General features: G+C 49.3%; 1 protein-coding gene and 1 long non-coding RNA gene across 5 annotated transcripts in view; both read left to right on the forward strand.

Annotated features, from left to right (window-relative positions):
- The window catches only part of IGFBP2 (insulin like growth factor binding protein 2), a 54,796-nt gene that overhangs the window by 14,134 nt on the left and 13,325 nt on the right, over positions 1-27,337 (forward strand). Inside the window, exon 1 of one of the 4 annotated variants that reach the window (XM_040562509.1) lies at positions 3,163-3,177. The exons of 2 other annotated variants lie outside the window; for them this stretch is intronic. Coding sequence is in view for 1 of the 2 variants with exons in the window: in XM_040562506.1 (XP_040418440.1) it covers positions 3,724-3,829 (106 nt within the window). In the remaining variant the exon portion in view is untranslated. Of the gene's footprint in view, positions 1-3,162; positions 3,178-3,708; positions 3,830-27,337 lie in introns of those variants that run through there. One more of the 4 variants, XM_040562506.1, reaches the window with a different exon arrangement.
- Positions 6,816-10,513, forward strand: LOC121072654. The gene is made up of 2 exons (XR_005821354.1): positions 6,816-9,766; positions 9,876-10,513. It is a non-coding gene; the product is annotated as an uncharacterized LOC121072654 (long non-coding RNA).

A 27,337-nucleotide genomic window follows, 5' to 3' on the forward strand; every position in this document is an offset into this window, starting at 1 on the left:
TTTGGACCCGTCTGGCTCGGTGGAGACCTGCTCAGACCTGCAGAGAGCACAGAAAGCAGCCGGCAGGGTCCGTCCCGGCGGGGTGGGAGGGTTGGGAGGAGAGAGCTGCGGCCGCACGCTTGGGAGCTGGGGAGGCGACAGCTCCGGGTCTGCAGTGTGGTGGGGTCCATGCGTTGGGTCCTACCTTGGTCTGTGGTGGCTGGGGCTGATCATTTTAGATTGGCTGACATAAAAGAAAAAAACACACACACACAAAAAAAACAAAAAACAAAAAAACCCCACAAAGCTAAAAAAATAAGCTAAATCTCAGTTTTTATTCAAGTAACTTTGAGATATTGGGGTTGCTCTTTGGGAGCCCAAAGGAACATTAAAAGCTTGCAAAGAAGTCAAGGGAGACCAGAAGCAAAAAAAAAAGAAAAGAGCTCCCATATTTAAAGAAAGGGAAGATCCGCCATGCTCTCAAAAATGGCCCTAAATAGCCAACCACCAGCTTTTCCTTTGCCCAAGATGTAAACGCTGTCTGTCTTAGGTCCCCCATTCAAACTCTGTGGTCTTTCCAAATGATGATACTTGAGGTCATGGAAGTCCACCAAATCCAGTCTCCAGACCATGCACCTGAATGCTGTAGCCATTTGGTAGCTTTTATTTGTATTGTTTTTCCAGTTTTTGCTGAAGTTGTGCCACAAGTGTACCTCCTCGGTGGAACTGCTGGTACTTAGGCTCCCTCCATCCCACCAGCCCTGTTACTGACCATGGTCTTCTATTTCTTTTCCTTCTAAAAACACCAAAAGGAAGCCTCATGCTTGACCATAAGCAGACCTTTTCGACCTACCAAACAAAATAAAAGCCCAGAACGTTTTCTGTATGTCCAGTTTTATTTCCACTTTTCTTTCTTCCAGGTCATCAGCCAAGCCAAAAGACCCCATACAGCTGCCACATATTTGCACAGTCCTGGTTTCTGTGCAAACTCAGAGTGGCTTTATAAAAATGTGTGCAAGCATTTTAGCTACCTTGATTTTTTTCTGTTTGCATTTGGAGAGAGCGTCTCCTTTTGTTGCAGCTGTACTGAGACGAGATGTTTTAGTCCTGGCTCCCCACCTCCAAGAGCAGGGCAAGGAGAAGGCCATCAAAAGCTATGGAGAGGGCAGCATGATGGTGAACACCAGTGGGACTTGAAAGTCACGTTCAAGCTGTATGAAAAGGTTTTCCTGGGGCTGTCGTTGACCCTCCGGATGGGTACACCTGTAGTCATCTCTTTTCTCTCCCTCCTACCAAATAAACGAGGGATTCCTGAAAGCCCATCCCAAAGCTGGGGCGGGTGGCTTGGCGCCACGTGCAAATCCTGCACCCGGGCTGCTCTTTCACCTCTGCCCATCCCCTTCCAGAGGCTGGGGGGCAACCCTGCACGGGAACTGCCCCGGTTTGGGTTGGCAGGAGGGCTGCCGAGGCAGCGGCCCTGCATCTCCTCGCTCTTTATTCCTGTTACCTGGGGCACTGTCTGTCTCCTCAGCATGCAAATTACCCTCTGCTTTGCATCTCCTGTAATTCAAACCGGTGCAAATTGCTTTCCTCTGCTGCCGATATCCGTTTTCTGACCTAGCGTTTCTGCTGTCGTTGAGTTTTGGCCTTCACCCTTTCGGGGCTGGCACCCAATGAACCCGGCTGAGAAAGTGGCCCTTTGTGCCGAGCTCTTTGGAGGAACCGGGGAGCTTTGCCTTCCCCGCTGCGAGCCTTTTTGGCCGGCGAACGCCTGCCCTGTTCTGGTGGGGAGGGATTTCGGGGTGAGGGGGAGGTGAGAGCGCTCCTTGTGCTCGAAGAAAAATGATGAATGACTCTCTTGTGCTTCTGAACAAAACCAGGAAATCAGAGGGGGGGGGGGGGAGGGAGAAAAAAAAGCAAAAAAAAAGGAGGAAATGAGAAACAGTAAAGAGGCCTCCCCCGCCTTCATATAAGCAATCACTCCACAGCATCTGGAGCCCAGTAAAAGGGCCGTTCCCAGGAGCTCAGGCACTCGCCAGCCACGCAGATCTCCTCTATGGGGCTTGCTCCGCTGCCTGCCCCACGCCCACCGCCGCGGGCAGACCCGAGCTGCGTCTCTGCGGCCATCGGCACCGGAGATGCACGTGTCTGCCGGGCCTGGATCCGGCCCCAGGACACGGTTGCATTGCTGTCGGCGCAGCCAGAGCACCCGATACGGTGTTTATGCTGGCGGGCTGCCCTACGCCGGCGTCGCGTTACAGCGGTGCGGGCAATACGATACTCGATCCAGCCTGAAATCTGCTGGAGCGGAGTCGTCCCTCCCGCCCTCTGCCTCCAAAATGTTTTGGACACAGTAGATGTAGCAGGGGCGAGACCAGAGAGGGTCACCATCCCGTCACGCTTTGGATCTGGTTTAAGCATCCTCAAGCTGGAGTTAGCTTAGATTGGGTTTCTCAACGTGCTACCTAGTTAAATTGAGGTGGGCATATGCAACTGCAGCGGGGCTGGAGGTGGTGGTATTCTGGCGTGAGCTGTCCCTGCCGCCTTGTGTGGCTGAGGAGAATCATAGAATATACAGAATTATAGAATATCCTGAGTTGGAAGGGACCCACAGGGATCATCAAGTTCAATTCCTGGTCTCCCTGCAGCGAGTGGTCCAGCAGAGCTCTGCTGCAGCTTGCCGAGAGGTAGCCCCATGTGCTGAAGCACGCTGCCTTTCCGTGATTCCCTTGGAAGGAGCCCCTTTGCTGTTTGTTAAAGAAGAAGTGTGGGAGGGACCTCAGCAGATGAAACTTTTGCTTGGTGTAACCTCGCTGGTGCTGCAGGTGACTCGTTGTGGAACGGGCTGCCTGCAATGGGACAGCTGTCCCTGAGGGCGGCTTTAAAACAGCAGCGGCAGTTCCAGAAATAGAGACCCCACCAGGGAAGCTGCTCTCACCCCTTTCCAGCTGGAGACAATCTCGGCTGAAGCAGCTGAGCATCCTCACCATCCGGGCACAAGCACCAGCTGCTAATTTGGGTGTAGTTTTTATCCTTCTGTTGTCTCCATCAAGTGCCACCTGAATTTAAGAGTTAAATAGGGGGTCAGCGGGTGTTAGCTTGTTTCTTCTTTGTGGTGCGGAGGCTGCAGGAGAGCTCTTCCTCCCTTCTCTCCATGTGCGAGTCCACTGGGTGTGTTTTACCGACTGTCATCCTCGGGTCTGGGGATTTTCGGTATCTGGGGCTCTGTGGGAGGTTTCTTTGTAGCAGCAGCAATGCAGGTGTTGTGGACGCTGTGCTGATGAATGCTTTCATTTCTGAAGCCCAATGTTTGTGTTTCTTGCCAGGATATACCACAGCGCTTGCTCACCTGTTTGCGTGACCTGTTTGCGTTCATTCTTACAAGCCTGGAGGATACCGTGCACGTCTGAAAAATGTACTTGCTGTCCTGTGAGGGCATGGGGAGGGAAGGTTTCCTCTTGTGAAAGGGTCAGGCTGAATCACCACCCTGTGTATCTGCAGCTGCTTTCGAGGTCCCCTCTTAGCACCTTGTGAACCAGAAGGGATCCTGGTTCTGTTTCAGTCAGTGGGGCTTGGGCAGTGACCCCGGGTCAGTTTTGGAGCAGCCCCTAAGCTGTGCAAGTCTGGGGGCAGCAACCTGAGAGGCACCATCTGCAAGGTCTGAGCCGTGTGCCCTCGTGGGCTCCTTCCTCAGCGGGGTCCGTGGGCAGCCTGCGGGGGGACGCTGCCGCCCCAGCACTTGTTATGGCCTCTTTACCTGAGCTGGGCCGCGAAGATTTGGCAGCCACCCCTGGGCGAAGGGGCCTTGCACTCCGGCCGGTCCTTCAGGAACCGGCGTCATGTCAGCCCGATGAGTTTACCTTCTCTGGATGTTGCTTAACCAGAAACCCTGGGCTTGTTGGCGAGGTGATGGCTGTATTTTGGGCCTGAGCCCTTCAAATTAGCTGTGTCCTCTCAAAGGGAGAGAAATCCCCAGCCCTGTCTCCCTCAGGGAAAGCTCCTGAGGGAAGCCTGCCTCCTTTGCGGTTTCCATAACACCACGTGGAGGCATCTGCATCTCCTGATGTCTTACTAATTTACCAGTAATGACTTTTTGGAGTTATTTTTAACAGGTGCATTGTGCAATTAATGGGCTTTTTATTGGTGGTAAACAAGCTGTGCGAGGCAGGGATGCTGCTGGGGCTTGACCAGCAGACTTGGTGCTGCTCTAGAAATGTTGTGTTTTTATTTTTTAAACTCTGCACCTCCTAGCCCAATGTGTGGAGAGCCCCAACCCATCTGTATGGGATTTGTTGCAGGACTGGGTCTTGCCCAATGCTGCCAGTTGCTGATGGGCTCTCCTGCATCCCCACGGATCTCGCAGTGCTGTGTGTGTGCCTCCACCATCCAGGCTAACTCTGAGTGAAAAGTATCAAACTTCGGTGGCCAAGAAAAGAGTGCTGACCTATTTTGGACACTTATTTATATTCAAGTTGCTTCTCGCTGTCTCTGTGAAAAAGCTGTTGTGACTCCAGCGCTTTAAGTTTCCCCCTCCCATAGCTTTTGTTTCTCACAGGATATAATCTAGGACTAACATCTGTATTTTCCAGTAGTCAGAATAAATACCTTTTTAAATCTTTATTAAGTTTTCTAGATGAAGCAACACTTTTGCAAAGCCAACTCTGTAATAAAGCAAAGTCTTTGGTTGTGTTGTTTCTCAAGCTTTACAGATTCTCTTAAAGTTTTTGCTGTAACCTAAAGCTTTCAGACCAAATTGGGGAAAAAGTTGAAAATGTCATTATTGGCTCTGGTAATGAGCCACACAGGAAAGTCATCTAATGTAGGGTCAACAGAAACTGTGGAAAGCTGTTTTTAGTTTTGTTCAACTACAGTTTCCTTTAACTACACTTATTGTGTATCATTTTGCTGAAATCTTGAAATCTTCTCTTGAAAGATCTTATTGATGAAAATGGTTTCTCCTGTCTCGTTTTGACAGCTAAGCTATTCTCTAGCTTTATATGCTGTGGTTCGCAGTTGATTTCTGGTGCCTTTTAAATTAAAACTGTAGGGTTTCTCAAAACTGTATCACTGGAGTAATCATGAAACTTGAACGGCTTGGTCAGTGCAGCTGTGTGCACTAACTGTGGCTGGATACTTGTCCTGCATATTTTGACCTACTTATTACTGTGAACTGTAGGAATATAGGTTAGACAACCAGCAAAAAAAAAATAAAATAAAAATACTGCAGATGTCATCCATATGAATGATGGTTGTTTTAGTCCCTTGTATTTCATCATTGTCTATTTCAGTGTAGGAACCTAGTGTATGTTTTTTTCTTTAAGACCTGAAAGAGCAATGGTAAAAAAAAATAAATAAATCTGGAAGTAGCTTGATTTATGGAAACTGCAAGCCCTTTGGCTTCACTAGCCAAGCTTGCAGATTCACTGAACATACCAGCCTTACAGTTAACTAGCTGTGCCCTGAGTGCATCTACATGATGACCAACTACAAAAAACTCAATGGAAGCCTTTCCATCATCTGTGTCTGCAGTTGAATTTGACCCAAAGTGTTATCTGTGAAAGATTAGCGAAGTTTCCTCATTATACAGTCATGGTATGTGGCTTTAATGTATGTGTTCCTGTTTTTGGAGTGTATGTTGTGAAATTAGTGAGATCACATGTACAGACAGACATGTATCTGTACACGTGTGCCAACTGAAGCATCTCCCTGTATTGATGTGGCTGGGTTTGGGGTAGTCCCCTTGTGCCCTTGCAGGAGGGCTGGTGCCTTAGCACTGGCTCCGTGAGCTCCTGAGGCTGATGGCTCTGTGGTTCCCATCAAATGGAGCTGCTCCTTGAGTGTGGCCAGGCTGCCAGTGTCCCTGCTCAGGTTTCCTTTGCATCATTTATCAGGTCTGAGGCTACAATTTTCCTATACTGGAAGCTCATGAAGGTGTGATTTTTGTCTTTTGTTTTTTCTTTGCTTGAGCCCATCAATTCAATCCTTTGTACTTCTGCTCCGTGGTCATCTTGGTGCTGATGGTGTTGCTTACATGTGTGTTGGCTCCACACCTTACCCTGATGACATCTTGGTTTGCAGAATTTACCAAAAGCTGCCAGCAAAAAGATCCTGCAATTCCAAATTGTCAATTCCTTTGATTCAGGCTTGGACAGAAATCTGAGCATTGGATGTTCTTCCCCTGTACTGCTGCCACCATATTTGTCTCTGAGCAGGAAGAATCTGATTAAATCACAGCACACCTCCATTAATGTGCAAGCGTGGCAGCTCCCTGAAGTTTCATATTAGCCGTATTTTTCATGTGGTGTGAGTAATCATGCTCACACATCCAGAGGGCTGAAGAAAGCAATGTGCAGAAATTGCTGTATATGCATTTCAAAACTCCCTGTGGAAGACTGTTTAATTAGCTTTAATGAGCTGGCTGGTGTGCATACACGTGTGCGTGTGCTTTCACCACTTCTGGCTAACAGGATCAGAGGTGCTTGTGCGCGTCCCAGGTGAATGGGATGAGTACGTGGGAGAGGTGTTTGTGCACTTGCAGACAGCAGGTCTGAAGCAGGCTTTACCTGTGTTCAACAAGTCTGTGCTGTAACAGACCTCCATCGTGGAGGCGAAGCACCTGGAAGCCAGGTTTGCTGTGGTTTCAGCCGCCTAGGTGCGGCGGGATGGGAGCAGAGTCTCTTTGCTTGTCCCAAGAGCCGTCGGTGGCAGAGTTGCAGTAGGTCACAGGTGATGTGTGCCACCGAGGCTTTAATTAGAGGGAAGATGAACGGTCAGTGAGGCTGGGATCTCGGCGCATGGGGCAGGTAACCACCACTGGCTTTGCACCTTGCTGCACCTCAGGTCTGCTCCCCTGTCTGATTTCCATTGCTGGAGTCAGCCCCGAGCTGGCTGCGTGTAATTTGGCTTCCTTGCAGGGGTGATGGCCATGGGTCGGTGCTCAGCTTCCAGGAAGGACCAGGCTGGGTGGAGAGCCATGCCGAGAGGGTGGCCATTTTAACGAGGGATTTCTTTGTGCTTTTTTTTAATTAACCTTTGTTTTCTGTCAAGAAAGCTGTCCCGAGGCATGACTTAGCAAGGCAAACATGCCTGGACAAAGGGAGCATTAAGCCTGCACAGAGGGAGGGGAGAGGGTTACACCTCTAATTACTTTGTGTGCCTGTAATTTTTTTCCCCTCTGGTGACTGATGGGTCATGAAAGGACTTGCCGGGGCTGGTGTGTGATTCACTGGGGCAGAGCATGTTCCCGGCTGATGCTGAGGGCTGTCTGGGTGCCCAGGGCACGCAATGCCATCGCGCGGGTGTTGCTCACGCCTGAGTCAGCGCTTGTGCTGGGGATTGGGCTGTGGGAAGGAGATGGTCCTGAGCTGCCTTCAGGTGTCCCTTCCCCTAAACAAGGACACAAGCGGGGACAATGAGTATGGGGCTCTGCCACCTTCCCAATGGGCAGCAGTCTCCAAACTGCCTGACCTGCCATCCCATCCCATCTTCTGGTCCTCACATCTACTCGTGGAGCTCAGGGTAGGCATCTGTGCCCTCCTGAACCAAATGGGGTCAGAGGTTGGCCAGGAGGGGAGTTAGGGCTCATGGTGTTCATGTGGGAAGCAAGAAAAGGGAGGAAGGGGAACTGGGGCAGGAGTGGAGGTAGGTAGAAAATAACCAGTTGTGGGGCCGGAGTTCTGGGGCAAGGAGGAGAAGCTGGGGCTGCCCAGGAGAGGGGAAGGACTTGCGGAGTAGTCTGCGGACCTGGCCTCAAGGCCAACGGGTTCGGAGGGCTTGGCAGGGAGCTGGGGATCTGCATTTTAGGCAAACGGTGTGATGTGGAATTCAAGGAGCTCCAAACTCAGTGGGGTTAGCTCCTAAAGATCCCGCTGAAGAGAATAACATTTTGTCAGCCTGATTTCGGCAAAGCTTTTGAATCCATTGACCAGCTCTGTGCCAGTGGGGTGGTGCTGAGGTCTGATCACTTCCTCCCTGAAAGTTTGGTGGAAATACCTGGTCAGGTAGAGGAGAGAGGCCCTGTTAGTGTCTGTTTGGAGGGACAGGCTGCAGTGTGGGCTCAACTACCATATGAGACATCAGAACATCCACATGGGTGCTAGTGACCAAGATGAGTTGCACTATTTCTGCCATGGCTGGCTATCCTTCTGGGAAACAACACACTTGTTGCACCAAAAAAAAGTTCAGGGGTGGCCTCCATCCCCTTCCTCTCACACCTGATTTCCTTCTCAAACCAGGTAAAATGCTCAGGCTCCCCCTGGTCCCCCCTAGGGATTTGCTGCCCTTGAGGAGGGTTTTCTTTTTTTTTTTTTCTGTCGCTGGGAGGATGCTGTCAGCATTTTGGCAGGGTTTGGAGTGGCTGCTGGTACCGCACAGCGTTGGGACCCTCCTGTGCATTGATGTTCCAGGTTTCCTTCCTATAACTTGAGGCTTCCACAGGTTTTGTGAATGCCACTCCGTAACTTGAGTCGATCCTGCTGCTGTGACTCTTTCCCCTGCTTTTCCCTTCATTTCACCAATTTTTCTTTCTTGCTGGGAGATGATCCCACATTCTAATAAACCTCACTTCATGTTTTAGAGAAAATATTTGTCAGCAGATTTTCCCTCCTCCCCTATGAATATCTTGCATTGTTTTCATTAATTTGTCTCCAGCAGAAGGGAATGAGCGTCTTTGCCGTTTTGAACAAATTCCTCACCCAGCCAGCGTGGGGAAATCTGTCTCCAGTGTCACCCGTTTGGCAGGGGGAGAGCTGTGGGAACTGAAGTATGGAAGCTCAGTTGCATCCTACAGATTGCAACAGGGCTATGAGGAGGTCTTTTTTAAGGAGAGAGGAAAAAAAAAATCCAACCAAACCTGTCTGGGGGTCCTTTCATTAAGCAGAGCCGAGGGACTGCAGCAAACTACCTCTTTTACAGGAATCCCTTTTGGCTTGAAAGGAATTATTCAGGCAGTTACGCAATCCATGTTGCGTTTTCAATTTGTCACAGTTTCTCCCCTACCCCCACTTTGTCCACCGGCCCAACCGGGCTCCTGCTGGGTCCCTCCACTGACCGATGTGCGTTAGAAAAAGCCCTAACACGTATGTACAGTCCCGATCCGGCAGCCCTCGTGCACTGGGATCTCTGCTTGGAGCAAGTGCCTGTGGCGCGGCTGCAGGTCGAGAGTCCCTCCCAGTGTAAGGTTACCCCCGCCAGGAGGGAGAGCCGTCATTTTTCAGCACGAATTCTTTCCTGAAAGGCTGCGGTTGCCTGGTGTCTCGGCTTCCCTCTGTGGATCCGTGTGGGAAAGCCGCTAGCATTTCTCAGCTGTTTGCATTCCTTGCAGGAGGAAACCTCAGAGGCTGAGGTCTTTGGTCCTTTGGAGTCGTAACCTGAACGTGGCTGCGGAGCAAAGGTACTGGGGAAAGCTCAGGACCTTTGCTGCAGTAATGCTGGCTCCGATGGGCGATGGCTGAGCTTGGTGTTTTATCTTACTCAAGCAGTTTCAGACGCCGGATGGAGTGGTTTGCTTGCACTGCTGTAGCATTGTCCTGGAAAAAATGATTCCTCCTGGCCACGCTGCGCTGCCGCGGGAGCACCTGATGGCCATTGTCCCTCCTCGTGCTCCTCCAAGAGGAGAGCAGGATCTGAGCTGCAGGCGATGCCCGTCAGCATGGGCAGTGCCCACATGCACGCAGGCTGATTCATGGTGGTGATGCAAAACAGCTGAACTGCCAGGGGATGGGGCAACAGGGATTTTTTCATCCTGCTCCTCCCATTCAGTACTTTGCAAGGATCAGTGGAGGGAATGGTAGGTAATAAAGCTAGCTGTTGCCATTCATGGAAGTGTTTTCCTCTGACTCCCTAAAAGCTCAAGGAGGGAAAATAATAAAATTTGGTTTGTCCTTTTTTGTTTTCAGGGTGTTCCATCTTTGGAGATGCACCAAGGTGGTGGCACATGGAGACCTCAGATGGGTGCACACTTCCTGGGGCTGTGGTCGGGAGTCAGAACTAAAAAGAAAACAGAAGAAAGCCAACTAAACCTTTCCCCAGACTGCTTTTGCTTCTCTCTTTGTAGCAGCTTGGGCCTTGAATACAACACCCCCCACGTTTCCCCATGCCTCTTACTAATTCCTCCTGCTTCAACAAGTGCTCGAGCCCCAGCTGCTGAGCAGCAGCCCTGGGCTGTGGTTCAGCCCCCACCCCTCCCTGGGGCTGTGGACGTGCCAGTGCCTGCATCCCTGTGCTGTGTCCTCCAGCCTGACACAGCTTTTTCCTTTCTTGCTCGTTTTTGAGGGGCTTGGGCTGGGGATGGGATGTGTTTTTCTTAGGTATGTGAGCCTTGACAATGTTCCTCAAATTATTCTGACCCGAGGAGAACAAATCTTGCAAGAGTACTTGAGTTGTGAACTAGTTTGGTCTCTTGGGTGACACATCACGGGGGCAAATATTGCTCCTTGCAAACAAGGTTAGTTGGAGTCAGGCGGTGTCTCACCTGGAGAAGGTGCACCTGAATTCCTCCTTTGTGCTGAGTTAGCCCATACCCCAGCCAGTGGCAGGGTCTCACTGACCTGCTGTATTTAATTTGGGTCCTAAAGCTTTTTTTTTTCCAAAAGTCAGTTCAACCTTACTTCTTCCTGCTCGATCCAGCCTTGTCCCTGGACTTCCTGCACATGAGAGGTGCTGGGGTCCCGGAGAGGTGGGAACAGCCCCTGGATGGTGTTTTTGGTTTTAAAAAAACAACAAACAAAAAAAAACCATTCTTGTGTGCTGGGCTGTTGATCTCTGCCCCTTCCCCAGGATGCTGCCCTATCAGCATCTGCCTGTGCTGGGACAACATCTCCTGGGTGCAGGCAGTGAGCAAGCCTTGTCCCCAGGCTTTGTGAGGCGAGCAGCCGCCTTTCTGCTTCCCCAGGGCAGTACTTGTGGTTGCCCTGCTTGTGCGTGCATGAGTTTTGCAGAGCTGGGCGCACTGTGCCTGTTCTTTGCCTCTCCCCCACCCCTTAAAACCCCCAAGTTTCATGTTTTTGATCCCATGCTGTCTGCTCGCCATCACGTGCACGCACGCTTTGTGCATCCTGAGCACTCAGTGTCTGATTACAGTTGAAGAGCAGATCCTTCCCTATGAATGTCCCTGTTCTGCCATGCCATTTTAAATCTATAAGGAGGGCATCTGAGCAATGAAGTGCAAACGTGATCATTGTTTAGCTCTTGTGCTCAGCAAAGACTTCTATTTCTTGTTTTAAAGCGGCGTACTGGCTGTCCCATTTTGAGCCTGGCTTTCTTCCAAATGAGCCTTGTGTGCGGGCACGTGTGGATTATCCTCGTCTCTATGGCTACCCTGAAAACTTTTGAACCAGAACATTGACTGGAGGGATCGAGCTCTAAGATACTGGTTTCCTACAGCTTTTGTGAAAACAGTTGCTGGGTGGTGGGACTGCGCCTCGTACATGTCTCCTGATGGGTTGTAGCCAAAACTTAGCCGGTATCGGAGAACCAACAATCTCTTGAGCACAGTCTCAGGAAAGAGCTGCACTAGGAAAAACAAAACAGAAAACCCTAAAAAGTCAAGCTTTGTTAGATCTGTCACTCTGGTGCATTAATGTTAATTAGGTCATTTTACTAATTACCTGTTTGTCTGTATGTAAGGGGCAATGGATGGCTTGCTGATGTTTCCCAGCTGGAAACTGTAGAGCATGAGAAACATAGACCTTATAAGTCACATGTGGACAAGAGGGGTTTGATTATCACCTCCAAGAGCTCTTGTTTGCTGAGATTTTAAATCATTTTGGCAATCCCTAAGGTTTCATGTGGGTTGGAAAAGTGCTCTTTGAGGGTTAAATATGTGCTTTTTAAGAGAATTAGTGCATGTAAGCTATTCGCTGGTGTATGCTTGCTAAGAGCTGCTGTCAACATCTTGAGAAGATAACAAGTAACAGCAGTTACAAATATCATCATCATTATTATTATTATGTTTTGGCTTTTTTCAGGCATCTCCCCAGTTGGGGATTTAAAGATGTTTCTAATTAGTCAGCATTTCTAACTGTGAGAGATGACTTGCTGAGACTCCCGTTGCAGGGATCTCTGCCTTCAGGGCTCTCTGGAGCTCGTTCCTGGGTGAGCACCATCTCTGCTCCCCTCCTGAAGGTCATGCCCTCAACGGTGAGGGCGAGGAGCTAAAGTGGGGGACTGGAAGTGGAGTCGTGTGGACCACAAATAACATGAAATGGGATTTGTGTTATCCCCATTTCTGTGGATGTTAGGTCTCTTAGATGGGAGACCTTCATTGGAGGCTCACTGGCTTGTCTCATGCTATTGGTTGGACTTGGAAAATAGTTTTTATTTCTCTGCCTTGTCCAGCCACAGTGGCACGTGGGTGCTGCTCAGAAACAGGAGTTTTTCCAGCCCCACCTTGACTCTAAGCTCCTCTGTGCCAGGTTGGATAATGCTCAGGAATGAAAGATTTGGTGGTAAGTCAATGCGTAGTTTCTTATCAGTCTTTCTAGACTGACTGTGGGAGTCAGGTCTTCTAAAAAACAAAAATAGCCATGTTTTTTCAGCCTGATTTTTAAACAAACAAGTGGTGACATTCCCCATGTTTCAGTAATTCCATTGCATGCCCGGTGTAATAATCTTTGAAGCCAGTTGAACTATTTGTTGTTCATTTTGTGAAAATTGGCAGAGATGAGACCCTTTTTAATACTTTGAATTTGACGTCAAAGGACTGCATGGGAAGCATTCCTCTGTGCCAGCCCCCTGGACTGCTGGCCTCCTTGGTTCTGCTCTCTGGAGGACACACCAGTACATTGTCATTTTGGGCAGGGGAGCTGCCAAAACTGGCTTTGTGTTTTTTTTTTTTTTTACCCTCCTGTGAGTATTCTGGGAAAGATCTGGATATTTTAATGCAATTGTTCCTTTCTGCCTTCTCAAACCTTTTCTTTCCTCTTCTGAGAGCTGTTGCTGCTGCCTGAGTCCAGTTCCCTTTCTTCAGGCACTTGTTGATCGTGCAGCTCAGCACAACCCTCATCTTCAGAGTAAGGTGTTCAAGAAACTTCTCTAGCTCCTGGAGGGTCTTCCAGGTGGGAATCATCAGTATGCAATGGGTTTGGGCTGGTGCTTATTTGCCACGAGAGCAGAAGGAAGGACAAGGTCACAAATTAACCTTGTTCTCAGGAAAGGGAGTGTGAAGGCTTGCTCCCAGATGCGAAAACCTGGGGGGAATCAAAGAAAACAGGGAAGAGGGGAAAGAGTGTCTTTAGCTGAAATGAGAGCTGCTGTTGCTCAAAACAAGGAGTGAAATAAGTTTAGATATAATTGAAGTTGCAGCTTAAGTGGTGGAGACAAGGCAACAGAAACATAGAGGTAGCTGCCTCTGGACATCTATCTGTACGTGAACAAACAGCTGTCCCAGGAAGAAATTCATTTGCCCTGGGAAGAAATTAGGCTGGATGAGAACTGGTCAGGACAGGTTTACTTAAGTTCAAGGGATTGCATCATGTGGTTGCAACCTTTTTTTTTTTTCCCTCCCCGTAGGCCATCTGGGGATTTCCTGGCTGATCCTGTTCATGCTCTTTTCCCTGGGCACTTGAGATCTCTGATAGGTGCTTGTGAACAGCTGTGGTGGAATAGCATAGACCTAGCTGAGCTCATTAAAGGAAAAGGAGTTCAGAGCAACTAAGGTGATTTGGAGGCATTAATCAGTGCCTTCAGTGGAAGATGAGGGTTATTTTTCATTGCGGTGGCCTCTTGAAGGCATGATGGATCTAGTGAGGTAGGTGGATGGCTGCTATCTTCATGGAAGCAATGAAATAAGATTCTCCATTGCCCTTGGCAAGAGTCCTTTGCCCTGCTGCATTGCTTCAGCAAGACACTCATCTTCCAGTCATTAGTCATCTTCTTGTTATTTCATTTTGCGGAAGAGATTGCAACCAGCTGAGGAGGTAGGGCAACAAGAGTGATCAGGCTGCCTTTCTATACCGCTGTATTGTTCCTTCGTCTCTGCCTTGTCCTCCTTCCAAACCCGTGGCCATCGAGACCGTACAATGGAGAGCAGGCAAGAGCATTCCTTATGGTGAGAGGAGCAGCCAGTCCGGGCTTGCGCAAGTGGAGTTGCTTCACCCTGGGATTACGCTATCCATTGTGGAAAAAACAAGGGCTGGAGTCGGGAGCATGGGACTCGATTCCTAGCGCAGCCACCGACGCCTGCATGATCTTGAACAGATGACCCTCGGTTGCTCCAGCTTGCCTGTCTGCTCTATTATAAGCCCCGAGACAGCACAGTGTTGTTTTCGGCGTGCTTCGAAATCTTGGTGCATTCGAGGAGAGCGAAGGCTCTGGGCTGGAGGCCTTTTCCATAACACGGCCCTTGAGTCAGCCGGGCCCCTGGGGGTTTGGCAGGAGCAGGTGGACTTGAGGAGGCCAGTTTCAGGACCTGAACCTGAAGGATCCTTATTAGCTAATCCAGCCATGAGGCAATGAGATAAGGGAAGAGCTGTGTATCCCTAGAGGCCTGACTGTTTTTCTTCTTTGAAGAAGAAGGCTTTGGGAGACAAGATTATCGCTAAATGGGTTTGTTCAGCAAATTATACACTGGGACCCCGTTGTCCTGAGGGGACCTCAGGTCAAAGTGGTCATCTTCAGTGATGATAACAGTATTTGACTGGCTCACCTGACTCAGAAGTGGAATGAGATTTATCTCTTCTAGGAGGTGGAGTCTGACCTTCGCTCCTAGGGTCTTAAGGTTCTTGCAGGATCAAACCTCGGTCTCTGAAGCCGCTCACCACCTGGGAGCAACTTTCTCCCCACGAGTGTAAAGAGCTGATTATTGCCTGACTTTTCTTAAGGGCAAGTTGGAGACTACTGTTACCTCTTATGTGCCTAGGCTCACGTACATTTTGGCACGTACACCCCTTTGATATGAGAAACAACTGGGTTGGGAAAATGCAAATCACTTTTTGCAAAATTGCTGAATCTTCTTGCATGGGAGGAAGAGGCGCACCCAAATTTTTCCTGAAAGTCCTGAGTTTGAGGAGTGCCTAACCTCAGCCACGTTCAATAATCACAGTGCCTGGTGCCAAGCAAGAACAGTTTTTCAGCAGGTAATGAGGTGATACCATGAGGTGTGTTTGGTGCCGCAGGTGGGCAGAGGCAGCTGCCTCTCCTGGGGTTTTGCATGGGGTCAGCTTTGCTTAATCTGCATTGCCTGAGATAAAAAGCAAGTCAGACACGCAGCTCAGTGTTAATGCCTGGGGTTGTCTCGGTTTGGGCAGCTGCAGTGCGTGAGGCTTCTTGTGAAGAGGCAATCCTCGGAGTGAGGCAGGTGAGGTAATTGCCACAGTTCTTTTCCTCTCAGGTTTCACAAAGCAGCTCCAGCTTTTGCAGGGCTGATGGGGAAAAAAAAAAAGGTTTCTTTCTCTCCTTTTTATCCAACCTGTATGTTTGGAGATAAGAGGCCAAAAAAAAAAAAAAAAGAATTATTTATATGGTACTAAAAAGCACAGTATCGGAGCAAGGGACTTGAAGCTAAATATCTGGTATGGCTATGTGGCTGTCCTTGCCATAGTTACAAGGACTTCCTTGTGTCTGCTGGCTTGATCTTAGCAGTCATTCTGTCAAGGATGGGAATTTAATGATCCTTTTTTATACTGTGGGATAGAGTGACTTCCTCAAGGTCTCATAAGGGGGGGGGGGTGGAACAAGATAGGAGGGCTTGAATAGTTCTCTTGACTCCCAGCTTGTGAACTTGGCCCCAAAACTGTTTATGGGACCTTCATGATGTCAGGGTTGACTCCCCTGAAGTCAGCTATATTGCATCAGTGTAAGCTACCTTAAGCAGACTGTGGCTGGAGCTGTGTTAGCTGCTTCCAAGGACTTTACTGTGAGACACAGCACACAAAAATTGGAGTGGGAGCAGAAACAAAGGCAGTACTGAAAGCAAAGCTCTTTGGTCTTGTCATCGGTAACAAAGTGGGCACTGGGAATCTCTTGTCTACCAGAATTCATTTTTGTCTTAGTCTAATTCATCCTTTTATTTGCATTTTGCCTTTTTTGTGTAACGTTAGTTTTGATGAAGAAACATGCCGGAGCTTGTGACTTCCGTGACAAATCCATTCACAGCCCCTCACAACTTGCCTGACTTTTGCTCAAACAGATTGAAGGTGGACACAAGTAGTAAAGATGTAAATTATCTAACAGTTTTCAGCGAAGGGCTTTTGTGGTGGTGATTTTGTCTGGTCATGTGTGACTTCCCCCCCCCCCCCCCCCCCCCCCATTTAATACTATCCTCAGAAAGGAGCAGGGCCTGGGTGTCTGTGATGAGGAGTCGGGTCCCAGAGTGAGTGACACCAGCATGTAGACCGTGTGGACTGGAAATGTTGTAGTCCTGGCCATGGCAGTCTAGAGGCATGCAGTGCAAGCGTTGCGTGCAGCCCTGCTTGTAGTCTTCTATCAGCACCCGCTTTGGGCCACTTGCGGGAGACCAGGCTGAGTGGGTCTGTGGTCTGAACTGGTACAACTGTGCCCGTGACGGCCTGACTGTTTTTGGGGAAACATCCTGGTGATAGGACCACTTGGAGGTATTCACGAAATACCTAGGGAGATGGCAGTTCATTTAAGCACCTTGGGAAATAGCCATGGGAGGATAGATAAAGAGCTGCAGCTTGTGAAATGAGGCATAGCAGAGGTGGTATGGATAGACCTCTGTAATGTTACTAGAAAGATAAATGTTTCCAAAATAATATTGCTGTGGGAGCTTAGGTATGTATCTTTATATCTAGGAATACACATTGGCAAACACATTGTATTAATAAGGTAAAACAGATATTCCTGGATGTAATAGCCCGGATTTTTTCATTAAATAGTAACAGCACCAGCAAATGGAGGTGCTATTTTAGGTTTTGTTTTGGTAACTAGTGTTGATGTTACAGAAGGGCCTTGTTGTACAGAGGAATCTTGGACTTAGTGCTCATAAAATGGATTCCTTTTTAAATTAAATGGAAGCCTAAACAAAAGTAGGTCTGGAACTAGGATACTTGTCTTTGAAAGGGCAAACTTTGAAAAATGAAAAAATCTGGCTGGTGAAGTCATCTGGGCAGGGAAGCATGGGAACTTGAGTGTGGAGGACGCAGAGCCTTCCTGTAGTTCAGAGGTGTGGAAACTCTCTGGACCAGGGATCCCAAGGAAGAGGGGAGAACTTGGTAGGAAAGGGCTCCAGGCTGAGGCTAGTGAATAGCCACCTTAAAAAGGATAGTTGGGACCGAGCAGAGTGTCTGTAAGGAATGGAAAAAAAGACTAATCGGCGAAAAAGCAATGTCTTAGAGGTCAGGAGGGGTAGGGATAAAACGAGAATTGCCAAAAGTCAAGCTGCGTTAAGCCTGGCAAAGGAAATTAAAACAAATAGCAACAGGTTTCTCAGCTATATAAATAAAAAGACTTGAATCCGCTGTGCAGTGAAGACCAAGTGGAGATTAAAGATGATCTAGGTATGGCTCCAACATGAACCAACCATTGCCTCAGTTTTCAGTACAGTCGGAGGGGATGAGGACATGGAAACCTTAAAAACTGATGGGAAAAACAGAAATCAAAGGGCTAGCATGATTGAAATTGGTAGGAGAGCAGAGGCCAGGAACTTTATAAAGGGACAGATGCAAAAAAATTGCTGTGTCATGAGTACAAATTCATAGGTCATGGTGTAAGTAGCAGACAAGGACCCAGTATTTAGGCTCCCCAAAGGCGGGGGAGTGAGTCAAACAAATATAGAGCTGTTAATCAGACAGATTAATGGATGACTGGTCTTGTAACAGATCTGGAAGAAAGAGTAATGAAGGACTTGAAGGTAAGTGCTGAGCAGATGGAGTGCCCTGGGAGCTAAGCAGAGGCAGATCGTGCCAGGCTCAGCCAATACTTCAGTAACTGATGTTTCATCTAAAAATAAAAAAGCATTGCAGTGTGTCAGGTCTGAGTGATCTCTGGGAGAGCAGTAGATACAAATGTGCATGAGATAGTCCTTAAAATGGAGCCAGTGGGAGTCAGTTTGGGAAGTGGTGGGTGAGGGAGTGACAGAAGCTTGTGGGGCTTGGCTGCAGGGCTGCTGGCTGCAGGGGACCCCAGGGGTAAGACTTCAGTTGGACCTGGCAGTGGGTTTCCAGTGATGGCCCTGGTGCAAATAGTAGGTATGAAGGACTTGACTGCTTGATTGCACTGAATTGGGATTGTTGTCGCGGAAAGAGAAAGTTCAGGAAAACTCTTCAGGGTAAGTGATCTGGAGGGGTGACAAGGTCCAAAGTGGGATAGAATGCAATCGCACGGAGTGCTGAGGTGTGCAGTAAAAGACCAGACCAGAGACTGATGAACAGGACGCGTGTTAGCGGGATCCGTCAGTGGATCAGTAAGACCAGAGCATTTTAATTGATTCCAGGGTGAGGGTGGACAGTCACTTGGGTTCTGCTTTGCCAAACCCAGTCTCACCCAAATCTGTAGAGGAGCCTCCTGTGGGGCAAGGGAAGCATTAACCCCTCCGAAGGCAGCTGGCGAGCCCTTGGCTGCAGTCATGAGCTTGAAAAAAGAATGGCTGTGGGCCGGCGCAGGTGCACGGAAGAGCTCCAGGGGAGCCAGAGCATGTGCAATGGGGAGGGCTTGGCTGCTCCCTCATGATATGGGAGGGAAACAAAGACAGGGAGAGGAAAGAGCACAGCGAGCTAGAGAGGAGTGCTGGCATGCGGACAGCATGCCATAACTCGGCCCTAATGATATCCCGTCTCAAACTTCTGCTGGCTGGAACGCTCTTCTAGGACATCTTCTCCAGCTGGCACCGCAAGGGCAGGGCAGCGGCTTTCCCGTTCCCACGTTGGGAGGTACCACGTGGCTGATGGCACAGACAGATCCCCAGTGCCTTGGGACACCTCTGCACCAACACTAGGGAGGTTTTGTTTTTTTTCCCCTTAAACAAGACACAGTTATTTTAGTTCTCTTGTGCTCTCCTTAGTTTTGCAGCGCACAGGGAAATGTAGTGCTGACCTTGCCATGCTAACGCTCCTCCGGCTTGGCAAAAGGAGCTTTTGTCGGGGAGAGGGGGTTGATAAAGATCAATATTTATCCACTAAATGCAAAATAAAATCGCTCACAGAATTTAGGGTCTGGTTCAAAGTACAGTTGGATCTACACTAAAGCAATGTTCCTGTTTTGCAAGAAGTTGCTGTACTGAATTTTGAAAGGAAATGGAAATGCAGAGACTTTTTCTGCCTTTTTCAATACTGTTTTCTGGGTGCAGGACTCCTATTTTCTTTTTTTAAAAGATTTTTTTTTCTAATAGTAGCAAACCAAGCAGTGTGACATAGTCTGACCTAAAGCAAGTTTCCATGTATGTATTAATTTACTGAGATTTTATTGCTCAGCATTTCAGGATAACACAAGTGTACTATGTGTTTGTTTTCTGTAGGCTCTAGGGTTTGCCCTGTAGCAAACCCAAATCTCTCCAGCTTTGGGGGAAACAGAAATGAGGAAATCTGTACTTTGTGACCTTAAACTTTCAAAGCAACGGGACTTAGGGAATGGAGAAATTGCAAGCGCTCAGAAAGCGAATATTTGCAGTGGGGAAAGAAGGGAAGATTTTCTAAACAAAGCTCTTGTACAATGCCAATAACTAGATAATGTGGTAAGGTTTAGGAAGCCTTGATAGTGAATTAGTTGCTCGAGAGGAGTTATTGGGTACATCCTTGGAGGTCCCCAGCTCCCAGCAGGGGAAAGGATAGCTGGCATCTCTGATACTTTAATTGCAAATGAAATAAAAGCTGGCAGGAAAGAAGTTGAGACGCATCATATGCCTCGAAGGCTTCCTGAAGGCTCTTCCCCAGCTTATAGTGGTCCTCTGTAGATTGCTTTGGAATGATTTATTCGTGTGACTCAGTGAGGGTTAGATTTTAGGCATTTGCTTTTCCCTACCTCTGAGCTCCCCCAGTGTGGCTCTTCTGCCTTTGGGGTAAAGGAGCAAGATGCACTTCAGACTATTTATGGCTCATTCTAGTTTCATTCTGGGAACATCCCAGGGAAGCTGATGGCTGTTTTGGAGCCAAATATTCGTCAGCCTTCTGCCATTTTCCAGTTAATTTGCCTGCATGACTTCTCTGATAACTTCTCACACTTTCCACCACCTGATGCTCTATTAAGAGTTTGTTCCTTCGTCTGTTTCTGGGGCTGTTGTGTTGTATCAGCACTGCCTCGTTTCCTGTCTGATTTAAGGATTTATGCTAACCTCATCAGCTGTGGCAATGGATCAAGGCCACTTTTGTGAGGAATCTACATCTGGAGACCTCCATCCCATGCCCTGCTCCACCATAGCAGGTCTGATCTGAGCACTGTCCTTTTCTTCCATGGAGTTACTCAGTTCAGGGGTCAGCCCATGCAACGTCAGGTCTTTCTTGTGGATGCATCCAGCTCTGGTACTCTCGGGTGCATTTGCTACAGCCTTAAGGCTTGAAGAAAGATGTCCTTGAAAATCTTGAAAGCTTGAAAATGAATGACAACAGGAGAGGCCATCACAACCCTCCTGTAAATGGTGCCAGTGACTAATTAGCTGTATTGTCCAGGTATGTCTCATCCAGTAAATAGTTTTCATCTCAGTAACAGTTGTGTATTTGCAAGAGTCATTAATTTCTTTCTAGTCTTTATATACTTAATTATAGGAGAACTAAAATTCTCCCTGGCTGCTTTTTTATCCTCTGACCAATTTATCCTGCTTTTATCAGTGGCGCTCCATTATAATTGCACTTTAGGCATGAATAAGCTTGTGAAGAGTTTTCTCTATGGGTTTTATTCACTTTTGCTTTTATTATTGATTAGCAGTTTCCATTATTCTCTCCTCTTACGCTCCCTTAAGTATTTATGCTGCCCTACCAATTTACGTAATATTTTGTGGACATCAAGAGGCAGAGTCTTACCCCACTGATCTCAAGTCTTCCCGTGCATCTCCAGAGAGGCTGTGGGCACTGGGAGCAGTGATGATGCAGCTTTACTGGAGGTGACCCAAACACTGGATGCGCTGGAGGCATTTTGCTGCTTTGGAGCTCTTCAGGATCGGAAGATGCTCCGCGTTTCGCCCTCAGAGAGAGGTGAGGCGTACCTGCTGCTGGTACTTGATGTGGAGAGAGTGGAAGTACTCTGATAATTCACTTGCTGTGTCCAGAAGAGATGCATTACGCAGCTTGATCTGTATGTAATGTGTGCACGGAAACAGCAGCCATGGCTAGTGACTCACCGAGCCCTTGTTCTTCGTGTGCTGGGCGATGAGACACAGGGTGGAGGACCCAGTTTGTTCCTGGTGAAACTGGACCCGCCAGCTCTGCTGCTGTTGGTAACAAATCCCATCTCTAAATCCTCTCCCCCAGCAGAATTTGCATTACCGCTGCTGCAGGTGTGAAATGCCACCAGCTGTTCCTCACATACTCCAAAACCTTCCCTCCAGGGCTGCCTGCTTGCTGCTCCTCCAGGCACGTTTCCGAAGCGGTGCAGGAGGGAGATGCGGCAATGAGGGGGGGAGCCTCCACCTCGGCTGTCACAGCTTCGGGGTGTCTCTGGTTTGGAAGAACTTGATGTTGAACAGTCCCATAGGGACCAACTCAGTGAAGCTGGTAAAAAAAAAAATAAAAAAATGAGGTCATCCTGAGGATTTTTCTTACCCTGTACTCAAGAGGAAGAGTCCAAAATGCAAACATGATGCTTGCGAGCACATATGGCTGAGGCTGTCCATCTTGAGGACTGTTCAGTGAAAACTCGGTTTGTCCGTTTGCCAAGAGCAACACGTTTTCCCTTTAACCCTCGGCAAGCCTTCCAGCTTCAGCCTGGCCGTGATCATCGCTGTTTATTTGGTGAGGCAAAGCACGGCCCTGGCAGAGGAGAATCGGCAGAGAGGCCATGGCTGTGCTTTGGGACTTTGGGAAAGGCAGGGATGGGGCGAGGGAGAAAGCAGTTAAGAAAAAAGCGAGCGTTTTGGTGCAGGACTAGAAAGTGGGATTCGTAATGTTTGCAGTGGTAAATAGCTAGTTAATTAATGCCAGATCGTCTGTTGGATGTTGCCTTAATTACTTCAGCCTGTGCCAGACACTGATATCCTTGAAACCTGAAAAATCCCATTAGAAGGTGCTTTTGTTGGGGCCCAGCCAAGGTGCTTTGTAGGCTTTTGAGGAAGAGCAGCCCGTGACAAGGATGGGTGCTGGTGGGTTGGGGTTGTCAGGGCAGCGATGGGATGGCCCTGGAAGGGTGTCCTGAAATGCTGGGCTGTCCTGCAGAGATCGTCGGGAGCTTGCGATAAATCCATCGTGAGCTTGCTCCGGGGCGGTGTCCCAGCTCTCAAATTAGGCAGCAGTAAGAGCTGCTGCTGCTGCTGTTTTCCATGTGCTTTGGCTTTGTTCCTGTGCCCTTGGCTTGTGCCAAAGCCTTCTGTACTTGTGAAAAGGCCGGGCATTTTTCTTTCTCTTTAAAGAAGAGGTGTCCTGGCTCCCAGCCCCTTGGGAGGGCTACAGTTGATTTCAGAGGTGCGAGAGGGACCTGTGTGACACGCAGCAGGTGCCCATTGCTTTCTGAAGGTCACCTCCTGATGAAAGGGTCTTCAAAACCTGTTTCAACAATGTGAAGACTTGTCCCTGGGTGTTTGGGTCTTTCTGTTGGCTTGTTCTTGTGGGCTGAGAGCGTGTTGTAAGGTCACGAATAGTGGGAGGAACAAGGAGGTCACTGCTTTTGTTTCATCGAGCATCCCATGAAAAAGATCAGGCAGCGTGTCCAGGGGATCAAATGTTCTTGGTATAAATGGCTCCTGAAAGGAAGTAGAGAAACACATAGAGGATGGGAGGCTATGAAATATGAAGATCCACGTATGGCCTCTAGCTTGGGAAGTCCCCAAACCATCAATTTTTATTTTTTTCAGAAGCAGGGGAAAGGATCAGTCCTTACACTTCCCCCACCATCTGCTGCTGACCGCAGCTGTAGCTGCTGGTGGTGATCACATGCTGGAAGAGCATGCTGGTGCCTTGGCAGGGAGACACGAAGAGCAGCCATGTGCTGGGGCCTTAAGCAAGCTGTGTGCAGCTGGAGAGGTCTGCACGGACAGCCTCGGTCGTGGTCAGCTTGTGCTAGGGCTTGGGACCTGCTCGGTGTCTGTAGAAGGAGCAGCCCCAGCCGTGCTCCCTCTCTCACTGATGAGCATCGCTGCAGCCTCCCCGCTCTGCCATGCTCTGTTGAAGGGGGTTCAGTGCTGGGTTGTGTGAAAACCCTATCTCATGGGACACATGGGCCCTGGGCCGAGGAGAAGCAGTCTGGTGGCAGATCTTTGTTTTTTATGTACTGTAGTGTCTGAATTCTCCTCTTCCCCATCTTTAGAAGACAGGGTATCCTTGTGCAGATGACTTGGTTTGGTCTTTCCATGGGTAGTGCTCAGCAGGATTCACCTGGAAAGCAAAAGAGGGATTTTCTGTTGAGAAAGATGTCCTTGCTTTGTCTGCATGAGCCTTGCTGGATGAAGGGAAGGGGATGGGAGAGGTTTAGAAGTTGTAACTTGCTTGTATCCTCCTCCCAAGGAGCCCAGAAGAACTCCAGAAGATGGGTCTGTTTCACAATCCAGTGCATCCAAGTAACTCTCAAGCACACAGCAACACCCACACCGGGATAGCAAGTGCAGAGCTTAATTGCCTTGTGACCCCTTTAGCTCTCCTGTTCAGTTGTTTATTCTCCTGGGCCTGAAGTCTTGTTGGACTGGGGCGGGAAGGACCAGAGGAGCTCGTTCAGCTGCTGCTAATGTGCCTTGCTTTTTTGCTTGCTTCAGGGGTGGCTTTTGTGCTTAGACATCTGAGAAAAGATAGCAGGCAGCAGGGCTAAAAGATGATTGAACTCAGTACCGCAGCATGAAATCAAACTGGAACGTGGCATTGGGAAGGCTGGCAGTGCTTTTAATATCTTACTCTGGTAGGACGGGGAGCAGGCAGGAGGACACAGACGCCTGCTTCCACCAGGAGAGTTGAAAGCTGGAGCTTACGGGGAGAGATCAGAGCGGTGCTGGCTGAACAGGGCTCTGGGTGGGTGGGAGGGAGGGCAAGCAGCTGATGGTTGGAGGGATGTGCTGGGGGATATGACTGGGGCAGTGTCAGAGCCAGGGTTCAGAGACAGGGCTGGTACCTGCCCGTGCCAGACACATCGTGGCCAGAAAACCGTGGAAAGATGCTGGGCACAGGTCCTTGGGAGGATGCCACCGCCCAGCGGTGGTGCCCCGATTCCTTCCTGCAGGAGGGCCCAGCCGTGCTCTTCTCCTGGGAAGCATCTGGGGTGGCTTAGTGGGAGAACTGCCAGCTTTGCAGCCAGTACTCATCTCTGTTCCCAGCCCCTGCGTGCCTGGCTGCTGCTCCTCAGCGGCAGAAGCCAGCGTCTTCCAGCACAGGAGCTGGCAAAGGGGCACGAAGGACCTTTGCGCTTCCTGGAAAGGATTTCAAGCACCCCATGTATTGGATGCAGGCTTCCTGAGCTGGGCTTTTCTGCTGTTCAGGCCACCTGGAAGGATGTGCCTGAGGAGGCTCACAGCGTAATTATTTGTGAGCGGTAGCTGGCAGCAGTGCAGCCTGAGCTGCATGGATGGAGAGGGATGTGGGGGCTGTGTTTTGATTCTGCTTTTCCTGTTTGTTGTAACTTGGCAGAGGCAAAGTTTTGGAGGTGGCAGGGGCAGCAAGACCTTTTTCTCTTCTTTTTCTCCCTGGCTTGTACTGTAACGCCTCCCGCCAATTTTTTGCAGGGCAGAGGAACGCTACGGGGAGATTGCATCAAGGCTCCATGGTGTTGAAGTATGTACACCAGGATATTAGGGATGGGGTTCACCGTGCTGGGGGGAGGCTTCACTAAAAGCAGCCCCAGCAATGTGAGTGACTGCAACAGGGCTTTTTGTTCCTGTTTCAGGTGGGATTTCTGTGGGGAGAAAAATTTAAAAAGTAAAAACAGAAAACAAATGTCCCAAGCGCTCTCCTCAAGGCCTGTTCAGAAAATGGAGATAAAGCAGCAATAAAGTCAAGTGCTCAATCGAACCAGATGTACGTGCTCTAAAGCGCTAACAGATGTGGCAACAGTGGCTTCGATGAAGCGGAGCTTTATGGACTGAGCGCGGTGGAGGCGGATGTGTGCGCCCGTGCTTTTTCTGATGGGGAGCGGCGCAGTGATTTTGGTTTTGGAGCTGCTGAAAGCCCTTGGTGGGTGCTGGGGGGCTGAGGGGTTAATGACAGCACACTGGGGCAACTGAGCTAATGACAGCCTCTCACCTCGCTGCTCCCCAGAGGCTGCAGTGCCCCCCTTGGTGTGCTCTTTCCCCAAGCCCTGTGCCTGGGGAGTTGCATGCCTTTGAATGACTGCCACATTTTCACCCCAAATTTGGGGATGGAGCAGGAAGTATGAGGGTGTTTTAGGCTGTAAGGAGATGAATGAAGGACAGGTAGGACTTGTTCAGGTGCTGTGTAATACCTGCAATGCAAGTGAGCAACACCCACTGCTGAGCAGCCGTCTGGGTTTTGGGGTGTTTGTGTGAGGGGAAGCGACTCGTCTGGTCCATGCTTAGACCATGTGCAAGGCTGGTTTGGAGAGGGCCTTAAACATCGCTATGACAGAAGCTAGCCGAAGCTGTCTGGCATTTTGAGGTAAACGGAGAACGTCCATCCATCTCGAAGCCAGAGGATCGCCTAGCATTTTCTTGTGGAAGCTCAGTATTTTACCGATTTGGTGTGTTAACACAGATGTGGATGGCTTGCCATCAGTGGGGTACCACCCATACAAACAGCTTGTCCCCTAAAAGGGCTCTTTGCCACAAGTCTGGGTGTCTTCCAAGCCTACTTCTCCTGTAGGCAGTAGCCAGATCCTTTCAGCATCAACTGATGGGAAGGCTGCGGTGGAGCTGAGCAGGATTGCAGGGTGAGGGGTGCTGCCTGGATCAGGTGCACAGCAAACGTGCCGGGGCGCTTGGTGCTGAGCATGCCAGCTGGATGCATGTGGGATAACATCTGGGGCTCTGTGAGCAGCATGCTGACCGCTGCACGTCAGAGCTTCCCTTCCGGTGGTCCAGCTGCTTTATCGCATCTGTCTCCGTCGCTGTTCTGTGGTGGTCTGCATTTTAGGTGTCGGGATGCCTCCCTCCTCCTTGAGAACGCAGCCGACTGATCTTCCCCTTTCTTTTCTTCCTTCCTTGACCGCAATTTTATGACTCTCTCTTCCTGCCTCTTGCTCAGCGGGAGTCTGCGTACTCCTGAGGTTGGAGCTTTTGGGCAACTTCATGGGTGGCCCAAAATACAGCATCGTTTGGAAACGGAGCGAGATCCAGCCCCCTTCCCTTACAAAGGCAGGAGACCAAAGCAGTGACACAGCAGAGCGATGTGGCGGGCAGGGCTGCCTTGCGCTTATTCCTCCCACCTGTGTGGGAGGAAATTTCCCCTTCTGAAAGCCAAATGACATTGATCTGCTCACGCTGTAGGCTTTGAAGGCTGGAAGTCAACGAAGGACCGTAAAGGCAACAAGCATGCGCGTGGCCATTGTGTGCCATAAGCTGCTATTACAGATCAGTTGATCTGCAGTAAATTGCTGCCTTCTGGTAGCATATCTGTGAGTCTGAGCCCTTCGTCAAATTCCTGCATGTCCCTGGGTGTCATTCAGCAGTGGGACAAATCAGCAACTCTTTATTTTGGCAGAGCTCCTGTTTGTTTGAACAGTGGTTTCCCATCAGTGAGGACTTCATGCCTAAAGAGTGGCAGTTGTCTGGTTTCTGTAAATGATAAATGCATGATCAAGATCAGGGTCAATCCACCTTGTGGTGTTCTTTACTGCAAGGGTAAAATTTAGCTCTGTTCCTACCTGGGAGAAGCATAAAACAAGGGTTAAGGAAATCCAGCAAAGTGACTGCCAAACAGAGTGAATTATTGTTCCAGGAACTCCATCTGAGATGAACAAAGTGTTTTGACATGACCTGAAATAATTGCAAAGTTGTTGTGGCTTTTTCCTCGTTCAGATTGTGTTTGGTCATCAAACACCTCAACCTGGGGCTTAAATGTGGGGTTCGACAAGCCTGTGGTGGCCCCACGAGGAGGGGAGGCTAATGTCTGAGAGTGCCAGAGACAGCTGGGAGCTGCTGGTGGGCAGAAGAGAGTTGCGACTAAAATATGACAGATGCTGCCTTTCCACCTACAATTCAGCGCTCCGCTTTTATTTGGAGGCAGTTGTGCTTCCCCTCTGGGGAATGCAGGTTCCTGGGGAAAAATCCAACGTAGGGTTGGCTTTGAGAGCTGGTGTTCAGCCAGGGGGTTGCATGGGGACAGTAAGTCCGGCAGACCTCGAGGTGACACTGGTGGTAATTGCAGCTGGGGTCTGGCAGGGTTTC

Source organism: Cygnus olor, chromosome 6, assembly GCF_009769625.2.
Source record: "Cygnus olor isolate bCygOlo1 chromosome 6, bCygOlo1.pri.v2, whole genome shotgun sequence".
Lineage (NCBI taxonomy): Eukaryota > Metazoa > Chordata > Aves > Anseriformes > Anatidae > Cygnus > Cygnus olor.